This window comes from Rhodnius prolixus, unplaced genomic scaffold (assembly GCF_049639745.1).
Source record: "Rhodnius prolixus isolate KJV_2025 unplaced genomic scaffold, Rpr scaffold_2, whole genome shotgun sequence".
In the NCBI taxonomy this organism is placed as follows: Eukaryota; Metazoa; Arthropoda; class Insecta; order Hemiptera; family Reduviidae; genus Rhodnius; species Rhodnius prolixus.
Genome location: NW_027411592.1, coordinates 7464275 through 7481426, shown reverse-complemented (window position 1 = coordinate 7481426; position 17152 = coordinate 7464275). Strand labels below are relative to the sequence as shown.

Sequence of the window (17152 nt, the reverse complement as noted above, 5' to 3'; positions counted from 1 at the left end):
AAAAATAAATCAATGGCGATATAAAGAGTTAAGCCAATCTTTCAGCTTGAAAGATTCAAGACCCTTCAGGAGTATATCAAAATAAAACAATCTTTAAAGTGACTGTGATATAAGATATGGGTTTTGGAACTTAGCCAACGAGTGCAATAGCATAAGTAACAGAAATTAAAATATGCAGACGAATATTACATTTAACACCAGGTGATTAGATTCCATCCCAGAATTGCTATTCTTCCACCTAAACCACCTATAGATATTTCCACTTCAGCTGCAGTCACCTCTTATTGAGTCAGAACGTTTTCCAGACACAAATTTCAAATTTCTTATCAATTTGGGAATAGATGGCAGTCAGTGGCTGCCAGATCTCGCATGTTTACACTCTGTTGTAAACTATACATATGTACATACATCAAAGCCTCTTTAGGTAAACCCAGAAACATTGCTGACCTCATCAAACGAAATCGACTACACGTTTTTTTGGTGATGAGTTTACCAGGTTACAACAGTTGATACAATTGCCGTTTCTTATGGGTCCACACCTTCTCAGTAGAAACCAATCGGCGCAGATTAAAAATTAGTTATAAGATGTTTAAAACGCTGTGAAATTCGGTTTTGCATTTGTCTTTGATTAGGCACCATGTTAGTCGAGCAGTAAGAGGCGATGCTCGCAAAGCTAATATCTACTGTGCTTCTGGGTTCGATTTCCGATCTAGGCCTTGGAATTTATTTAATTGTTAATAAAAGAAATTTTCAGTAAAGTATGTTTGCTATTCAGCTCCGCCCACGAAACCTAATCGGTAAACTTAACAGTTAGACGTAAAGCCTAATTGAAAAAATAGACGATTACTTTATTATTTTATTTTTTTTTACTCTGCCTTTGAGAATTCAAAAATGCAGTTTAACCTAAGCTAATTTTTGGCAGGAACGATTAAATATTCATTAAATACATTAAATTAGTTGTATTGATGCGCAATATTAATAAGAATAAAATTTGTAGCCATAAGTACAATTGTTTTTTGACCCATTAACATGTAGATGATTTTAAATAATATCACCTACGTTTTTCTTACGCAAATTCAATTTCATTATTTTGATTTGAAGTAGTATTTTATCTTACACTTTGTGTAGAATTGTAAAGAAAATGAAATAACTATGGATGATTATTTAAGTGATGTCAACATAATTAAATGATTAAACTTAAAATAATAATTACCGTATCAACACTGGCAGCCTCTTTCTTGGTGGCCTGGCCGGTCCAAGACCCATCCTTGTGCAGCTGAATTTCATGACAATCCGCAGGCAATAAGGAACTAACCAGCACTTGCTGAAAATATCTGAAACATTAAAACAAGAGTACAGAATTGTTGTTGCTATTGCTTGAACACTGCCGAGAAAGCAGTACTGAACATTATCAAATAATACACTCAATTCCATCTGGACAAAGACTAGAGCTTTGGGCTTCAGCCAAACCAAGGAAGAACAGACGGAAGGGATTGAATATTTTAACGGATTTCCCCCTCCCCTTATCGATTGTGGACTTAGCGCCCCTTCCAGTTAAAATTAATTAATAAGCAACTTTGAAAGCAAACTTTGTCTAGTTTACTTGGCTATTGCAAAGAAAAGCTTGAATTATGAGAATTAATACAGAATAATACCGGTTGCAAAATCTCATTTACCTCTTTTAAAAATCCCATTATCACACAAAAATTGTAAATAAATTCTAAAGTTGCACTTTACGTCAATTACTCTCACTAAGATAATTAATTACTAAAATTAACACAAACCCATCAATGACGAGATTATCAAAAGCTGCTGGTTTATCACATACAGGACAAGCCCATGTTGGTTTCTTTTCATTCATTTGAAGAAATAAGGATGCATCGAAACATTGAAGGTGTGTACAAGTAGATGGGCGACAAGGAGTAGTCATTCGCATCTTTCCCAAAGGGCAAAGCAAAGATACTCGAAGTGATGTAGTTGCTATTTCACTATCTGCATCTTCACATAGTTTTTCTTTAACTGAAAATTTAATTTAAAAATCTCGATTAAAAAATAAAAATTTTAACATAGATAATGTTATTATTATTATTATTTCATTCACTATCGTGACATCTAATTGGACTTTATCTGCAAGAAAGTCGAACAGCTTAGCAGGAGGCATAGTTAAAAAACTGACATGTAACAAATAAATATAAATTCTAACCTCACCAGATTAGGAGCTGGCCCTTCAAGTCTTTGTAAAATCAATGATTTTTGTTTTGTTTTAATTTAAGGCACGTTAACGTTAGCGCCCGGAGCATTTTAGTGCACTGCCGGTTTACGGATAGTGCTCTCTCGTTAAAGGCAATACTGTTCATCACTGGATGTGAGGTAAGAAACTCCTTTTTATTAAATAATTAATAGAAAAAAATATACTTGGGTTTAAAGAGTGCTGAGTGAAAGATGCGTATTACAGGGTCATTTCCACCCAATTGGTAGTCAGATAACACTTCAGGTTAATTACAATGTCATTTCAGACATAAACAGTACAGCTTTATTAATAAAATTAAGAGATGATCCACTAAATTTAAATTCTGAACCTTAAATTCAAAAGGGGATACATATATTCGTTTTCTATTTGTAACTTGAGCATGTATTTCACTTCCTCGGTTGTTGACACGTTTTTTTGCTACATATAGAAAAAGTATTTCAATACAGAATTCCTTTTAGATTAATGACAGTTTCAAATAAAAGCTGAATAGCGTTTAGGAACTTGGTCAGATTGGTGCAACCATACAAATTACATCAAAAGTCTTAGTATGCATAAAATGTTTTGTCGATCCATCTAATTTTTAATTCTAGACTTCGTGTTTATTTTTTAGACTTCAAGTTTTGATGTAGTAATTTTCTTAACATTTTTTTCTAGTATTATGTATTAATGTGTCTATTAGCTGATCCAAATGGCGTACAGAAGGCAAAATAAAACTTATCAAAACCAATTTTACTTTTTCTTAACACTGTTTTATAGTAGTCACAACCTTTTATTTTTTAGTGACGGCGTAAAATTTTAATTTTTAAACCTTTGTCTTGCCATTTTCAGAAATCTAATTCTGATCAAGAATAATTGTATATTTCTTTATTTCATTAATGTAATTATCTATCTGCCCAAAGAAAGCATAGTGCTGGAAAGGTTGTTCTGTCTTCTTTACGCAGATTAGATGAAATTAAAAGAGGCCTCTCCTGATTAGATCAAATTACTTTAGGCTTTAAAAACTCACAAAAAGTGGACTAATATGATGAGGACAAAATTTAAGCAATACTTTAACAAAATAAATTATACTAACTGAGTCCAGTAGTGAAGTCGGCGTGCCTAATACCTTTGGCTTTCATCTTCAGTAAGAGGTCATTGGCTGTTAGTTTTTTGACTAAATTAACTGAGATAACATATCCGCGCCCATATTCTGGAGTCCAGGAGACTGCCACTTGATTAGCAACAGATGGGCAGAGCTTGCACCAGTTAGATATATTGACTGGTCGAGGCGGCCTTTTAGGCTCTACATTTGGTCGATTGATAGGAATTGGATTCTGAAATGAACAATATTTCCAAAAATTAAAGTCGAAATAAAATAGTAATGTTGAACAACTTACCTTTATGTGAAGATATCGCATTCTTGATTTTATTTTAAACTTAATTTTTTTGTTTTTTGTTTAAGTTTTGTTTTTTAAATAGAGCTAGCAGTCAAACTTCTGGAAATTAAGTATCTAGCAGTCCAGTTCCGTCTCACCATGTTTAATTCTTCGAATTTTACCGCCACTTCTGGCTACGTCAAACAATTGGGGGCAGAGAATTAAGTACTTTCTTGTCACTCGTCGATTTGGAACAGAAGACACGAGGGAGATTCTGTGACTCCTTTTTTAAAATAGGTAACTTTGTCAATAGAAGCAGCCAGTAATCAGACGTAACATGGCGGCCCAAACAGCATAAAAAAGGCTTACTATTACTAAATTTTGTTCTTTCTGAAGTAGATAGAATATTGCTCTTTTTTCCAACAAATTTTCCTGCATAGCTCTCTCAGTTTCCCTCATTTTGGGGACCCACAAATATTTTGCGTTTTTATAGGGATTTGCCATGGCTTTGAGGAACCATGTTTAGCTCGGTGATCTGTTTGCTCATTTTGCTAAATTACACAGTATCCGCTATCCATTTGTATTCTTTCCTTCCCTCCTCAAAGGATCATGCACTTTGAAATTTTCACTGTGATTTTGGCAATAATGAATAATGATTTTGGAATAATGGGCCGGAATAGTTACATGAGAGCCGGTAAATTCAACTACCTTTCTTTCGAAATTCACTTCAGTAAACTCTAGAGCAACACAAATTGCACAGGGCTTGCTTCATAAATATAAGTGCAAGCTGCAATAAAACGCTTTCCGGCATGCACATTCGGCAGGGCTGTCTAAGTAAATGCCGTTCATTTCGAGAATGGAAATATCTTCAATGTCGACTGTATTGCCTATACTTCCAACTCTGTTTCACTGATACCGTTTTGCTTAGTGAATACCTTCAGCACACTAACAGTAAGTAGTTAAATCTTGATTGAAAATACATTTAATTAACAAAAAGGTTGTCTGTTCATAAGTAAGAGTTCAAGTTCGTTAGTCAAATTTTGAAATGTAAAGGGGCAGCTTTAAGGCTAGCTATTGGCATTCTATTAAGTGCCGAACAGCTTTTTCGGATGGTAGGGTTACCAGAATGGAAATCTTACAAGAAAAAGCTACTGTTCGTTAAGAAAGCCCGATTAACACTTGAACCCATTTTATGTTATTTTCGTAATTCAACTTTTAGGCTTTTTTTCACGGCACTATCATAAAATGGCCACCTTCTCTTCGCATAGGTTTTCTGGCCAACCCTCACCAAATCTATTATCATATTTTACACAGAAGGATAGAAATTGATGAATCCTCATTAAAATGCCTTACTTCAAAAATTTAGAGATGGCAGTTCGAAAGATTTATTTTAAGTTTATTGAAATATTTTTTTTATTTTTAATAACAGCGCTTCAATATTTAAGGTCACTGGCTGGCGTAACCACTTAAATGTTTTTTTTATCTCCTGAAAATGTTCAATCGATATAGACCACCCTGCCTACTGTAGGACGTGAGCTGTCAGAGGTTACAAGAAAGGGAAAAATTAAAAGTTGCCAGCTGGACTCGAACTTGTGATCTTGGTTTGGAAGCTCAATGCACTAATCACTGAACTAATTCATTTTCTAAGGAATTATGCTAAATGCCATAAACTGAGAAGCGAAACAAAGGTTGTCATTAAGTGATAGTGCAAATTAAACAAAACTCACAGCTGGACATGAAAGTAGCACAAAATAAAGTTAAGTGTTGACTACGATTCTTCGTATGATACCATCGGCATGTTGTTTTATGGCCTTCCAATTGGTAGAGATTCATTTGCCAAATCTTTGTCAGCAAACATCATTTACCATTATCACACGGGCAATTACAAAACTGGATAGCACCAGAGACAAATGTGCCTGATAACTGGTAACCTTACCCCGAGAATGGCAACATTTTGCAACTATATAAGAGATAACAAAATGTACCAATCCCCTAATTACTGTAGAGGCTCAAAAAGGTTTTTTGGGCCAAACAATAATGATAATAAAGAATTCTTTTACAAACCATATTTTATACTAAAGTACTACAAGAATTCTAAGTACTTATAAGTGAGTAAATTTAAGTACAAGTGTTATTTCTCTAATCATAAGAAAAAAATATTTATGCTTTTAGTGACCATTTCACAGAAAATTCAATACTAAACTTTCAACTTTTCATTATTTAAATAAAAAATTACACGAAATCTTCCAAAGCACAAGACTGACAAAATAAAAACTTGTAAAAAAGTTCCGTTTACTTTAAAAATGATTGTTTTGAAAATTCTACGTCTAACCGCGAAAATAGCGTAGCATGAATAATGAATGCACTTCCAATTCCTTACTGAAGTTCGTTTAACAACTTGACTTTGCTTTTATTTATATTATTGGAGTATTCTAGCAATTTCTATTTATACATTATTTCTCAGCAATCCACTGAATGAAAGAAAGTATTCAATACTTCCAGTGTATCTGACTGAAAGAAAAAGAGAAAAATATGCAAATTTCGACGTTGTGTAGATTCAACGTTAATGGGTGTTGGGCTTGTTATAAAAAGAGATATGAGTTTTTTAAAATGTCTATAAATGTTGGTTTTAAACTTAAAAATAAGACGTCTTGTAACAAAACAATACTAAAAGCACTTTGTTTAGAGTTTCGCTTATCTAGAGTATTCATTCTTATATCATAAATGAAATATTAATAAATTTAATTTGCATGCACAAGATAACATGAATGTTTATACTGACAGGTAGGGGGCACAGTTTTCCATTTACTTTTACGACGAGCCCTGGAGGAAAAATGTCTTCTTGTTCACAAGATGTTTCCAATAAGCAGAATCGCATCTGCACCTGAAATAAATAAATAATTTTTTTTTATATCATAATTTTCTCTTTCTCAAATTATGTATGTGTGTTAATTTTCAACTTCTTATCCATAACAATTAAATATCATTCTCTCACCTGTACAGGATATTCATTTTTTGTTGTCGGTCCAACTTCTCGATTCATGGCAACTTCGCTGGCCTGCGTTGGTGTTAGATAGAACACAAATGTCGTATTTTGTTCACGTTGTGTGGTAACTGGAACTGCATTGAAATTAATATCTTCCACAACTATCTATTTTAGAGGTGTCAAACTCAAGACTGGAATGAGAGCCGCTGTTTCGTGACAACTTACCAGATTTGTTTGAACACGTTTTTGGATAAAATAAAATTAAAAATGTACTCATCTAATCACTGTGCATTAATTAACTAATATTAATTCAAACTAAGGTTAAATTGGTTATTGGTTTTGAGGTATCCATAAAACATGTGCCCTCAACCATCATATCGGTCTTACAATCTGGGGTTTAAAGCTCGAAGTTACAGCTATAATTTGAAACCATTTTTCAAAATATATAAAATAATACCAAGGAAATAAAAAAAAATAATAATTTGGTAATAATGACAATAAAAGTGATGATAATTAATAGGAAAGAGATCAGCTCAGTGGTTAATTTTCTTTTCAGCAAGTCCCTTTACTGCTCACACTGACTGTGGCAGGTAGGGATATCGGTAACGTTAGTACACCATCCCTAAAAAGTTAAAGTTAACGCTAAAAACTTTCGAGTGACCAATTTTCTGTGTTGCGCCTTAAATTAATTAATAATAAGTAACATAATAAAAATCAGAAAATTAGGGTCTAACTTTCACATTAAAAATAATTATAAATAAATAAAAAATTAGTGCTTATAAGTGTGTCAAAGTGTAAAAACTGATTTCAGGCAGTTTTAAAAACAGAGAAATTTACGCAGTTTTGGCTTACTGAACTGTTCAGACATTTGTACTACCGACAAATGTTTAAAAAATTTGAATTTTTTTTCTGAATATTTACGAGACATTCGCTCAATAAACTTAAACTTAAAAAAAACCATTAAGACTTCACTTTTAAGTAAATTTCGAAGGTAAAAGTCACGATGGAAAAGTCAGTCAAAATTATCCAGGTGGAATTGAGAAACCAAAATTAAATCAAATGAGAGAACGGAAGTAATAAAAAAATTAAAAGCATGTGAGGAAGAGAGAAGTTCTAAAGTTACAGTATTTTGATTAATTGTTTATGATGAACAAACTGGAACGGTAAGGAATAGATAAACATAAAATGCAGGTGATAAATAAAATCAATCTATCAGCGTTTTTGTCTGATTTAACAAAAAAAAAAAAAAAAAAAAAAATAGATAAAAGAATGTAAAATTGAAATTAAAAGGCAGATAATCCAAAACCAGCTATACCCCAAAAAGCTGAAAATGTTAAATCAAAAATTGCTGAATGTTTTCCATTGGCAAACGTTTGCTATATTGAAAACGTAAGACCCGCGTTCCACGAATTTGACACCTCTAATCTGAAAGAATACAATCAAACATAACAGACAAATATAATATCCGAAACACATGCAATCTAATAACTACTTCAGAATACACAAATAATTTTTTTTTTTCTTAGTTAAACATTTTCTTTTTAAATGCGGATCTATGTTCATCTCCACAGAGAAAGATCATTAGACTGCGGTCAACTAGCTCGGCACAAATTTATTTACATTAAACTGATCTGTCCAAAATTATGATTATTATTTGGAAAGCAATAAAAAGAATGAAGATACGACTAGAAAGTGGAAAACCTTGCGTTTTTAGGTATAATCTATAAGAGCCTTATAATATGTGAAGATATTTATTTTTTCAGAATTTAGTGCAAAGGCAGTTCATTTAAAACGCTGTTAAAAATTAGTTATTTCACAAGAGGACTTTACGATCAATCTCCTATCAAAAATCTGGTCAGAGCTATTTGAGAAAGAGCACCGTTTCATTTATACTACTCGTACTTACTGTTAGCCTGCCAAACAGAAAAGAAATTATGGGCATAATGCAAGGCTACTTTTAGAAAACAAATCCTTAACAACATGTATAAAGCTATATAACTGTAATAAGTAGGCAGTTAAGAACAATAAAAAAATAATCCTAACATTTTAGGCAGATTAAACCTCAACTATCAAATTAGATGTGGATGATGGGGAAGTTCATACTTTACGGCTAAAATTTGTCTAACAAATTACTGTCTAAAAAAATAAGAATGCGGGACTTAATCTAGAGAGATCTCCCACTTTCTAATCTGCGCTCATAACCCCCACACCAGACCCGCCCTCACTAGAATAAGATTTCGTTATGAAGAAGACGAGATCTCGGAATGTAGGTTAGAATTCTTCACATTGTGCTCTAATCTGAACGGGAAGATTGTATTGTCACTAGAGACGATAGATTTATCTATTCCTTTGCAATGAATCCTATCTGCTGGATAGAGAGAAGAGAGAATAATTTAATGAGCCAAATCCACCCCGACTTATTGTTAGTCATAAAAGCTAATATATGAGAATGAATGAGTTTAAGAGATAATGAGATGATTTGCCAGGGGGTTCGTTTAACCTAAATAATGACACTCAGGCCTGCTAATGTGTGATGTGTAATTGTTAAAGGATTCACAGTATAATCACAGGTATTCTGCTGTTGGTTAAGTATGAATAACATGAAAAATAATAAGATGGCCAGCAACCACAATTGGAAGGTGTGGCAATTCTCTTCTTACAGAAGGCAGAACACTTCTATTATGGAGAAGTCTTTAGAAAGAGCAGTGTAGATTCAAGAGAACAAATTACAAGGTTAGTTGTACAGGATCTTAGACAGTCTGGGTACTAACGGAAGGGAGAAGGTTGTTCGCAGAAGATACTAATAATCTGCGGGTGAAATACTAGCAAGAACGGTAGTACTTACTGCATAACATTAGATGTGGGTACGGGTTAGTCACAGTGCGATATTAAACGAAGTTTTAAATCATTACTTAAGATTAGAGGACGCCTGGCGACACTAAGGTATTCTATAATCTGTCCTATTCTTTGCTCATCATGCCTCCAGAACCGAAAAATTGGGCCCAATTATAATAATGGAAGATTTCTTGTTATCTTTAGAATTTTAAAAAGTGTAAAGGAATTTTTTGTTGCAAGTTCAAACCAGAACAATAGACTGAAACTGCATGGGCACGCGATTGGAAACAATCTTGTGAACCGTACTGAATCATTATTAGTTTCTTGTGACAAAGAGAACGAAGAATTAAAAAATACATCATTCCCGAAATAAGATATGCTAATTTTGCAAATTTAAAACCTAAAAGTACTAAAAATTCTTAAGCGAAAGATAAGATTGCTTTTAATAGGGTAAAATTAAATACGCCAATGTATAAAACCTATCTTATTTAATCAAGATCCCCCCTGACACTGAGTAAATGTTGTTTGAACTTCAGTTCATACAAAATTTACTCGGCTCACGTTGATATATATAATAAATTTATATTGGACTATATTATTAAAAGAAATTATTATCTGTAGCAGTATGTACCCAACTGTTTCTATTCACTTCTTATTAATACAATTATTATGTAATTGAAAATTTTGAAATCGTCACTTACCTAAACTGGACGGTTTTAATAATTCACCCATAATTTCATAAAAGGGCAATCTTTTAAACCGAACATCAGGTTGTATTGGATATACTGGCGGCGGAGGAGGCTGTGGAATTTTTGGTGGATAAGCATATAATCCACCGTAGACGTTATTACGAGTCTGTAAAATAAAGAAGAAAATCTATATTCCAAAATCTTGCGCAAAATGAGAAACATTAATGAATAATTTACATTAATAAATACTCACGGACATAGTTGGAGGTATAAATATCTGTGAAGAAGCAGGTGGTGGTGGTGGAGGCGCAGCAGATATTCCTCTAGGTATAGGCGTCAAATTCGACGTGAGCACACTGCTTCTATTATCTAATGTCATTTCTAGGCTAGTAGGAGGAACTCCAGACGAGGAACCTTGCATTACCGAACCACCTTGCCTGCAATTTTGTATGGAAACAACATTCTTAACCTTTTTTTACCTAACATAATTAGTTATCTTTGCAACAATATTTTTTTGATTAGTTATTATATCTAAAAAAAAAATCTAACTTTGCATAGTTACCACTTTATTACTTATTTCTGATGAAAACCGTCAAGAAAACTGTCAGATTAGAAAAAAATATATTTTTAAAATCGTAATAATGTCGCGCAATGTTTTGATTTCATTTTAATTTTTCACTTTATTATGAAAAGTAGTATTCTTAAATGAAAATAAATGTCTTTTTTAACTTTTTCGAACTAATTTAGCTATTTTTCTATTATTTTAATATGTTTATCTTTTCATTTTAACTAAAACATTTTTTCTTTGCTGTTTTTTTTTTGGCATGTTGATTTTTTTTATATTATTATTTCATGTACATCACTTTGTTCAGACGTGATTAAAAATTACAATTCTAAATTTACAAAACATAAATTTCTTCTTGTAAATAACATTTTAGTAGTAACATATTTTGCTTACTTAATTTTTATTTTCGCTTTATATTTAGAGATACGATTTATACTTGGTTTTTATTGTTATTTCATATCAATGGAATTCATAAAGAAAAATGTTATCTAATCTAATCAATTGCAAGAGTAAAATAATAAATCAAATCCATTTAAACATTCCCCATTAAAACAAAACAAAAGAAAAAAACAAAGCTACTGATGGTGTAAAGCGGTTAATGAAAGCAGGGAGAAGTTAAAACTCATAAAGTTAAATAGATTGAATACACCACCGAATAAAATTTTTTTAAAAAATCTAAAAAAATTGTATAGAATGCTACAAAATGTCATTTTTAGAGAAGATACAAAATAATGTGAAACAATGAATGTTCTTTAAGATAAGTATTTAGGGTACTATGGAAAGTCTCGCACAAGGAGCTTGGGAAGTCTGAAAGCCAGAATTTGTACAAAGTATTCAAAAAAACCACTTAGGCATCTTATCCTACAATTTCCAAAAATCAACAGAACCAAAAAAAAAAAAAAGTATCAAGTTTGAGCTATTAGCCAACTTTCTGTTTAGAGAAGATATTCTTTTACACAAACTCATTCAGACCCTGAAGTATTTTTCTTATTATTTTTTTTCATTCATTAAGATCTAAATTCTGATAAATTGAACTGATCCCAATACTTCATCTCTCCAACGTTTTAGCTCTGGGAAAATGCAGTCATTTTTCCGCTTATCAAAGTCAATTTTGGAATTCAAAGTTCTTTAAATTATGTAGTACTAATAAGGAGCATTGCAGGAAATGTCGTAAGGATGTTCTTCCCTTTAAAATATATCACTTTAAGGTGGAAAATTGATTAAATATTTGAATAAATTGAATATTTATTCCTTATGAAATAAGTAAAACGAGAATAACTAAAAATTCATTTCATTAAAGAACTGGTATGCTTTCTTATTGAATAACCTTAACTCTAAAGAGAGTATTTCGATAGTCGGGCAAGCAATAAGTGGCATAATATTTAAATGACAGATCATTGATATCACGGCAAATGAAGAGAATAATAATAATAATAAAATACTTTCTTGGATTGTAAAGCGCCGAAAATAGTCTTTACAAATTAGCCTATCAAAAACTTAATACTTAACCAAAAGTTTTGAGGTTTTAATTAGAATGAAGAGAATATTACCTATCTGATATGGTTAAAGAGTTTTCCTAACAATTTCCCCAATAATCTCTCATAATAGGATCCAGGCAGTAAAATATTGTGCGCAATGAACATTTAAGTGACTACCTCAAAATTACATCCCATATAAAAAATGGTTATTACACCATTTCTTGCACATAAAGGCGCGGAAATGAGAGACTTAAGTTTAACGATAAGGATATTAGATCGTATATAAAACTAGAGAGAGGGCAGCAAATTATTTAATTACAATTATTTCTAAATCATTAATCTGTCCACTCCCCCGTTTATCATAAATAGAAATCCAAAGCCATTTTTTCAGATTCGCGAATTAATTAATTCTGTAATCCTAACTTAAAAACGAATCATGCTGGTGTCATCTTCCACGAGGACTACATTCAATCATAAGTAGCAACTGCTTGTCATATCTTTGTACAATACAAGGCTAAGTAGAAACTTAGAAATGACTGTGTGGTCTCCTCCAGCTAACCTGGAAAGAGATGTGTTAGCGCATGTGTTGTCAACCAAGTGAGATAAGTCTTATTAATAATAAATAAACATATTGTATATGTATATATATATAAATTAAAAAAAAAAAACTCTTTTTCTCCATTAAAGTACACACACAACTAAGGTTAATTTAAGTTAAATGTAACTTTTAACCAGTAACTTTACTCCTTTGTTTCTGCTACAGCACGCAGTTTCAATTCATTTGGAAAAAAAAATCGATAGAAAAATCATTGCAAATATTTTTGGAAGCAAGAAACTTATTTCTAAGAACATAAAAAATTACATTTTTTTTTTTCGTACTACAGTAAAATAATAAACATCTCAAAAGCATAAATAAACAAATAGAAATAGAAAAAAAAACTTGCATTAACTAGCATTTAAAGTAAAAAATACATTTTAGATATGAAAAAGCACAACATTATTTACGAAAAACTATAATCTAATCTTAGCAATATATTTAAAATAAAAATGTGCATACTGACTGTATGGACTTATAGAGCTCCCGGATCTTGCTGTGAATCTGGCGTGCTTGGGCGCTCGTAGATTTTGTTAAAAGTTCCAACGCTCTTGCCTGCAATTCAGTTTTACGTCCAGTCTTGTTCTGGCCTGCATAACCGAGTAGCATCTGCAGCTCCGAGACGCGGAACGTCAAGAGCATGTTCTGCAAACGGGCGAGACGCTTGAGGGACAGAATTATTGGGGTCTGAGGAGACATTATAGCTTGTACAAACATCATGGAGGAGATATACGAAGGAATTGCAAAATGCTCAATAATATAATTGGAAAAAAATAATTTTCGCAAATCATATTGAATTTTATATATATATTTTTTTTTTTAAATGCATATGCACATTTAAAAACGCCAATTTTAACAACAGCAACTTTAATAGTTATATGCTAGAGTAGCTCTTTCAGCTATGCAAGTTTGATTTTAAACGAACCCTACCTCCTTTCACGGTGATTAAGATCAATAGACAACTTAGCTATTGACAATGCAGGCTACAGACATTACACACTCAAATTAAAAAAAAAAAATCCAGTGCTAATTTCTTTGTTAATCAATCATTTAAAAAAATTCTGTGTGGAAGACACACATAACTCTTGCTTACTATCAATAAATCAATTAGCAAATTTCCTTCAAAAGGTATTTTTACTTATCGTTCGACCTATCGTTAAGAATAAGGCTGTTGATGGAATTGACAATTTTCAGCACGGCAGGTTATTGAATTCTGATTAGAGTCTAGCACTTGAAATCTATTTGTCATCTTTCAAGACCAAAACTCCTAAAATAAAATGTTCTAGAAAGTTTTTCAAAGTTTAAATTTTTTGATTACTTATTCCTCTCGTTTTTTCCTGTGCTACTCCTTGAGAAGAAAATCTTTATTAGCAGAGGTTTTTTGTTCTATACTGATCTTGGTCGATCCCGTTTCCTAGACGCAGTCGATACCGCAATTGTTACAGGCAATGACTTAAAAATGTTCATATTCCATATCACCTCAGAGTTATTACTATCTCTCCCGTTCGGCCCTGACTCAGAACTCTTGTCATAATGCTCATAGTCTCTTCTTTTTCCTTAAACCATATTCCAAAGTTGCACAGCTAAATTATATTGCAAGCAGTTAGACTGTTTGCGACCAATTCTTTTGACATCTAAAAGTTAATCCTGCGCGCTAATCGATGTACTTCCCAACAGACACCATTTTCAAGCTCCTCAGACTTACAGAATTATAAAATTTACATATGCCGTTAGTACCCCCTGATTAATACATGAATAACTCTTAACAAATACTTCAATTGTTTCACAGCTCGACCGTACCCAAGAGCAACGCATAAATAACATCTAAAACCAAAATCCAATGCTTTTCTGTTTCTTCAACTGTTTCTTAAAAATACTGCTCTTGTAGTTTAGGTTTGTGTTTGTATATTTCAATAAGCTCTTAAAGTGTAGGAAAAAATGTAACGTTCATTTTGAGTTTATATCACCTCTGAAAATATAAAAGAAAATTCTATTCTAGAAAACTAAAATTCTAGAATATCTTCTTTTTTAGTAGACTGATTTCAGCAGCTCATTAGCTAAATAATTCATTAATTATTTAATAAAATAAGACAATAAATACAGAAGGATTTTAAAATAAAATTGATATTGTCATGCCCAGCACTTCATTTGAAATCGGTCTAACTTCGTAAATCTAGCTTTTTTCGAACCATTCTAAAACATGAGATCCAGTTTCTTTGAAGTATTATACATTTTCATTTATTCCTCTATCGCTAAGATTGTTGAAATTTTAGTATTAAGTAAAATGTGATCATATCTATCATTAGGACAAGAGGTAGGTCCTGTCCCCCAGACATATTGTACCATTGTGCCTAAATATTTATGCGATTCCTAATCATGGTTTTCACTCTGGTCGTTGTCGTTTTATTTTTACTTAATTGATCAGGCATTGTTAATTGATAATCTGGGAGAATTAAGAATATTCGTTTCTTTCCTGAACTGCTTTCGCTTTTATTTGACTGTTAGGATGCATCCAATGCATTCTATCGGCACTATCATGTGTACCTATTTTGCCTCACCTTCTTCTTTCTTCTTAATTCTTTTTTGAATGAATTGTTCATAAATAAACGTATGCCATTCATCTCCAATATATAATTTGCTGTCTTTGCTGAAGACTTTAAAATATAAAAATATATACAAATAATGCTGATGATAAAGTATGAGGAAAATCTTCACGTCACTCAGGCGATGTTCATTTAATTTGCTTCTTCCGAGCATTGGTTATATCTAACCATATTTTATATTTTAATTTATTATCTCCCTTAATATATATAGTTTTTTTTAAAAAAAAAAAGATTTGGTCTAAAGGGAATATTTTGCTTACTATCCTACACAACAGACCTTAGGGGGCAAAGCACTTACTTGGGTTGTTTGTATTAAGGTTTCCATTCAAACTTGCACTGTTTGAAGTTCTTATCCTGTCGAGTTCTAACGCGTTCTTATTTCCAAACATTCTTAATTGAAGAAGTCACCATCATACAATCCGAATTCTATCCAGAATCAAAAGATTAGGACCTTTAAATCACTGTATTAATGATTATTTGGAGAAAATTCTGAAGAATTAAACCAAATCATATACAACTTCGCCAAACTATCTGCAAATATTGAGGAATTGCCCAATCTTAATAATTTCATGAATTACAGAATGTGATTTGACTTCTTATTCGAGCTGATCTAATTATGAAAAACTGTTTGCACTAGCTCTTTAAACAAACAAACTTTATATCTAACCTAACTACATATGTCAATTATTTACACTAAATAAAAAATGAATCTTTAACTGTATTGTAATATAAACGTAGTAAATCAACAGTTTAAAAATAACTTACACATTAAAAATGATTACAATGATAAATTGTTACATGAAATAAATAAATCATAAAATTATAATTTTTTAAATAATTATTAAATATTATTAATATTTCGTCAACAGATCTTTGTTGATGCTTTTTTAACCTCTACTATTGAGTCCAGATTATTTATGCAACTTTTTGAAGCTTCAAAAATAAGGTTAATTATAGAAGAAAATAATTTAGTCTCTTTTAAAGGATGCTCCTCATATAGCTATGTACGTTATGATGGTATCCTACTTAAAATTTTAAAGCAATTACATTCAAATTTAGGATTAGTGCCAATTGTTTTCTGGTAATCCGATTTCTTCTGTCGTTTTCCCCTATTATCTATGTTAACTTGTGGTAATCTTACTGACAGTAACGAATTTCATGACGGTTTTAATCATCCACAAGAAAATGGAAACCAGCGTCCTAAACTCACTCCTAAGATACAATTATGAACGCATCGCTGCTAACAATATAAGCATTGCAAGGCTCATTAACTTAAGTTAATAAAAACTGAAAAACATTCTTACCTAGGATTGGTACAATAATAATAACGCCACTTCATAACCGATGTATGATGAAAAAGTTGTCTCCCAAGTCCTAAATAACTGCCACTTCTTCATACCACCCCAATAGGAGCTAATTTTTTAACTTGTACTCTAGAAATCTGATTGATGGCCTTTCAGGACCTGGCATCACAGTTTATTTATGAATATGTCAATAAATTGGTTACCATGCTTTAATTTCGTCTTACTTAACAAAACAAAAAAAAATATTAAAGCTTTACATCTCATGCACGTATTTATTTCCATTAAAACCTTTTTAACAACTCGATATTGAAGATGCTCTCAAAATTGGATATAGGTTTAAGACGGCATTCCTTACAGAACAGACCTTCAAATGAAAACAAATTACTACTGCGAAAAGAAGATCCCTTTGTAGTTTAAAGATAGCGGATTCTATGCTACCACAACTAAACTCATTTATTCTTCTAGCTTTCCTGTTATGATTTGTGTGACTC

The 17152-nt window shown here is 31.9% G+C and overlaps 1 protein-coding gene across 12 annotated transcripts in view; it reads right to left on the bottom strand.

Moving 5' to 3' along the window:
• The window catches only part of Su(var)2-10 (E3 SUMO-protein ligase Su(var)2-10), a 34441-nt gene that overhangs the window by 10694 nt on the left and 6595 nt on the right, over nucleotides 1-17152 (bottom strand). For 2 of the 12 annotated variants that reach the window (XM_074117532.1, XM_074117539.1), the window contains exons 1-9: nucleotides 15656-16025; nucleotides 13221-13417; nucleotides 10370-10553; nucleotides 10129-10282; nucleotides 6602-6726; nucleotides 6389-6490; nucleotides 3324-3564; nucleotides 1785-2019; nucleotides 1214-1334 (exon numbers count right to left, since the gene is read on the bottom strand). In XM_074117532.1, the coding sequence (XP_073973633.1) occupies nucleotides 1214-1334; nucleotides 1785-2019; nucleotides 3324-3564; nucleotides 6389-6490; nucleotides 6602-6726; nucleotides 10129-10282; nucleotides 10370-10553; nucleotides 13221-13417; nucleotides 15656-15682 (1386 nt within the window). In that variant the 5' untranslated portion in view covers nucleotides 15683-16025. Of the gene's footprint in view, nucleotides 1-1213; nucleotides 1335-1784; nucleotides 2020-3323; nucleotides 3565-6388; nucleotides 6491-6601; nucleotides 6727-10128; nucleotides 10283-10369; nucleotides 10554-13220; nucleotides 13418-15655; nucleotides 16027-16661; nucleotides 16821-17152 lie in introns of those variants that run through there. The other 10 variants (XM_074117542.1, XM_074117540.1, XM_074117537.1 and 7 more) reach the window with 8 other exon arrangements.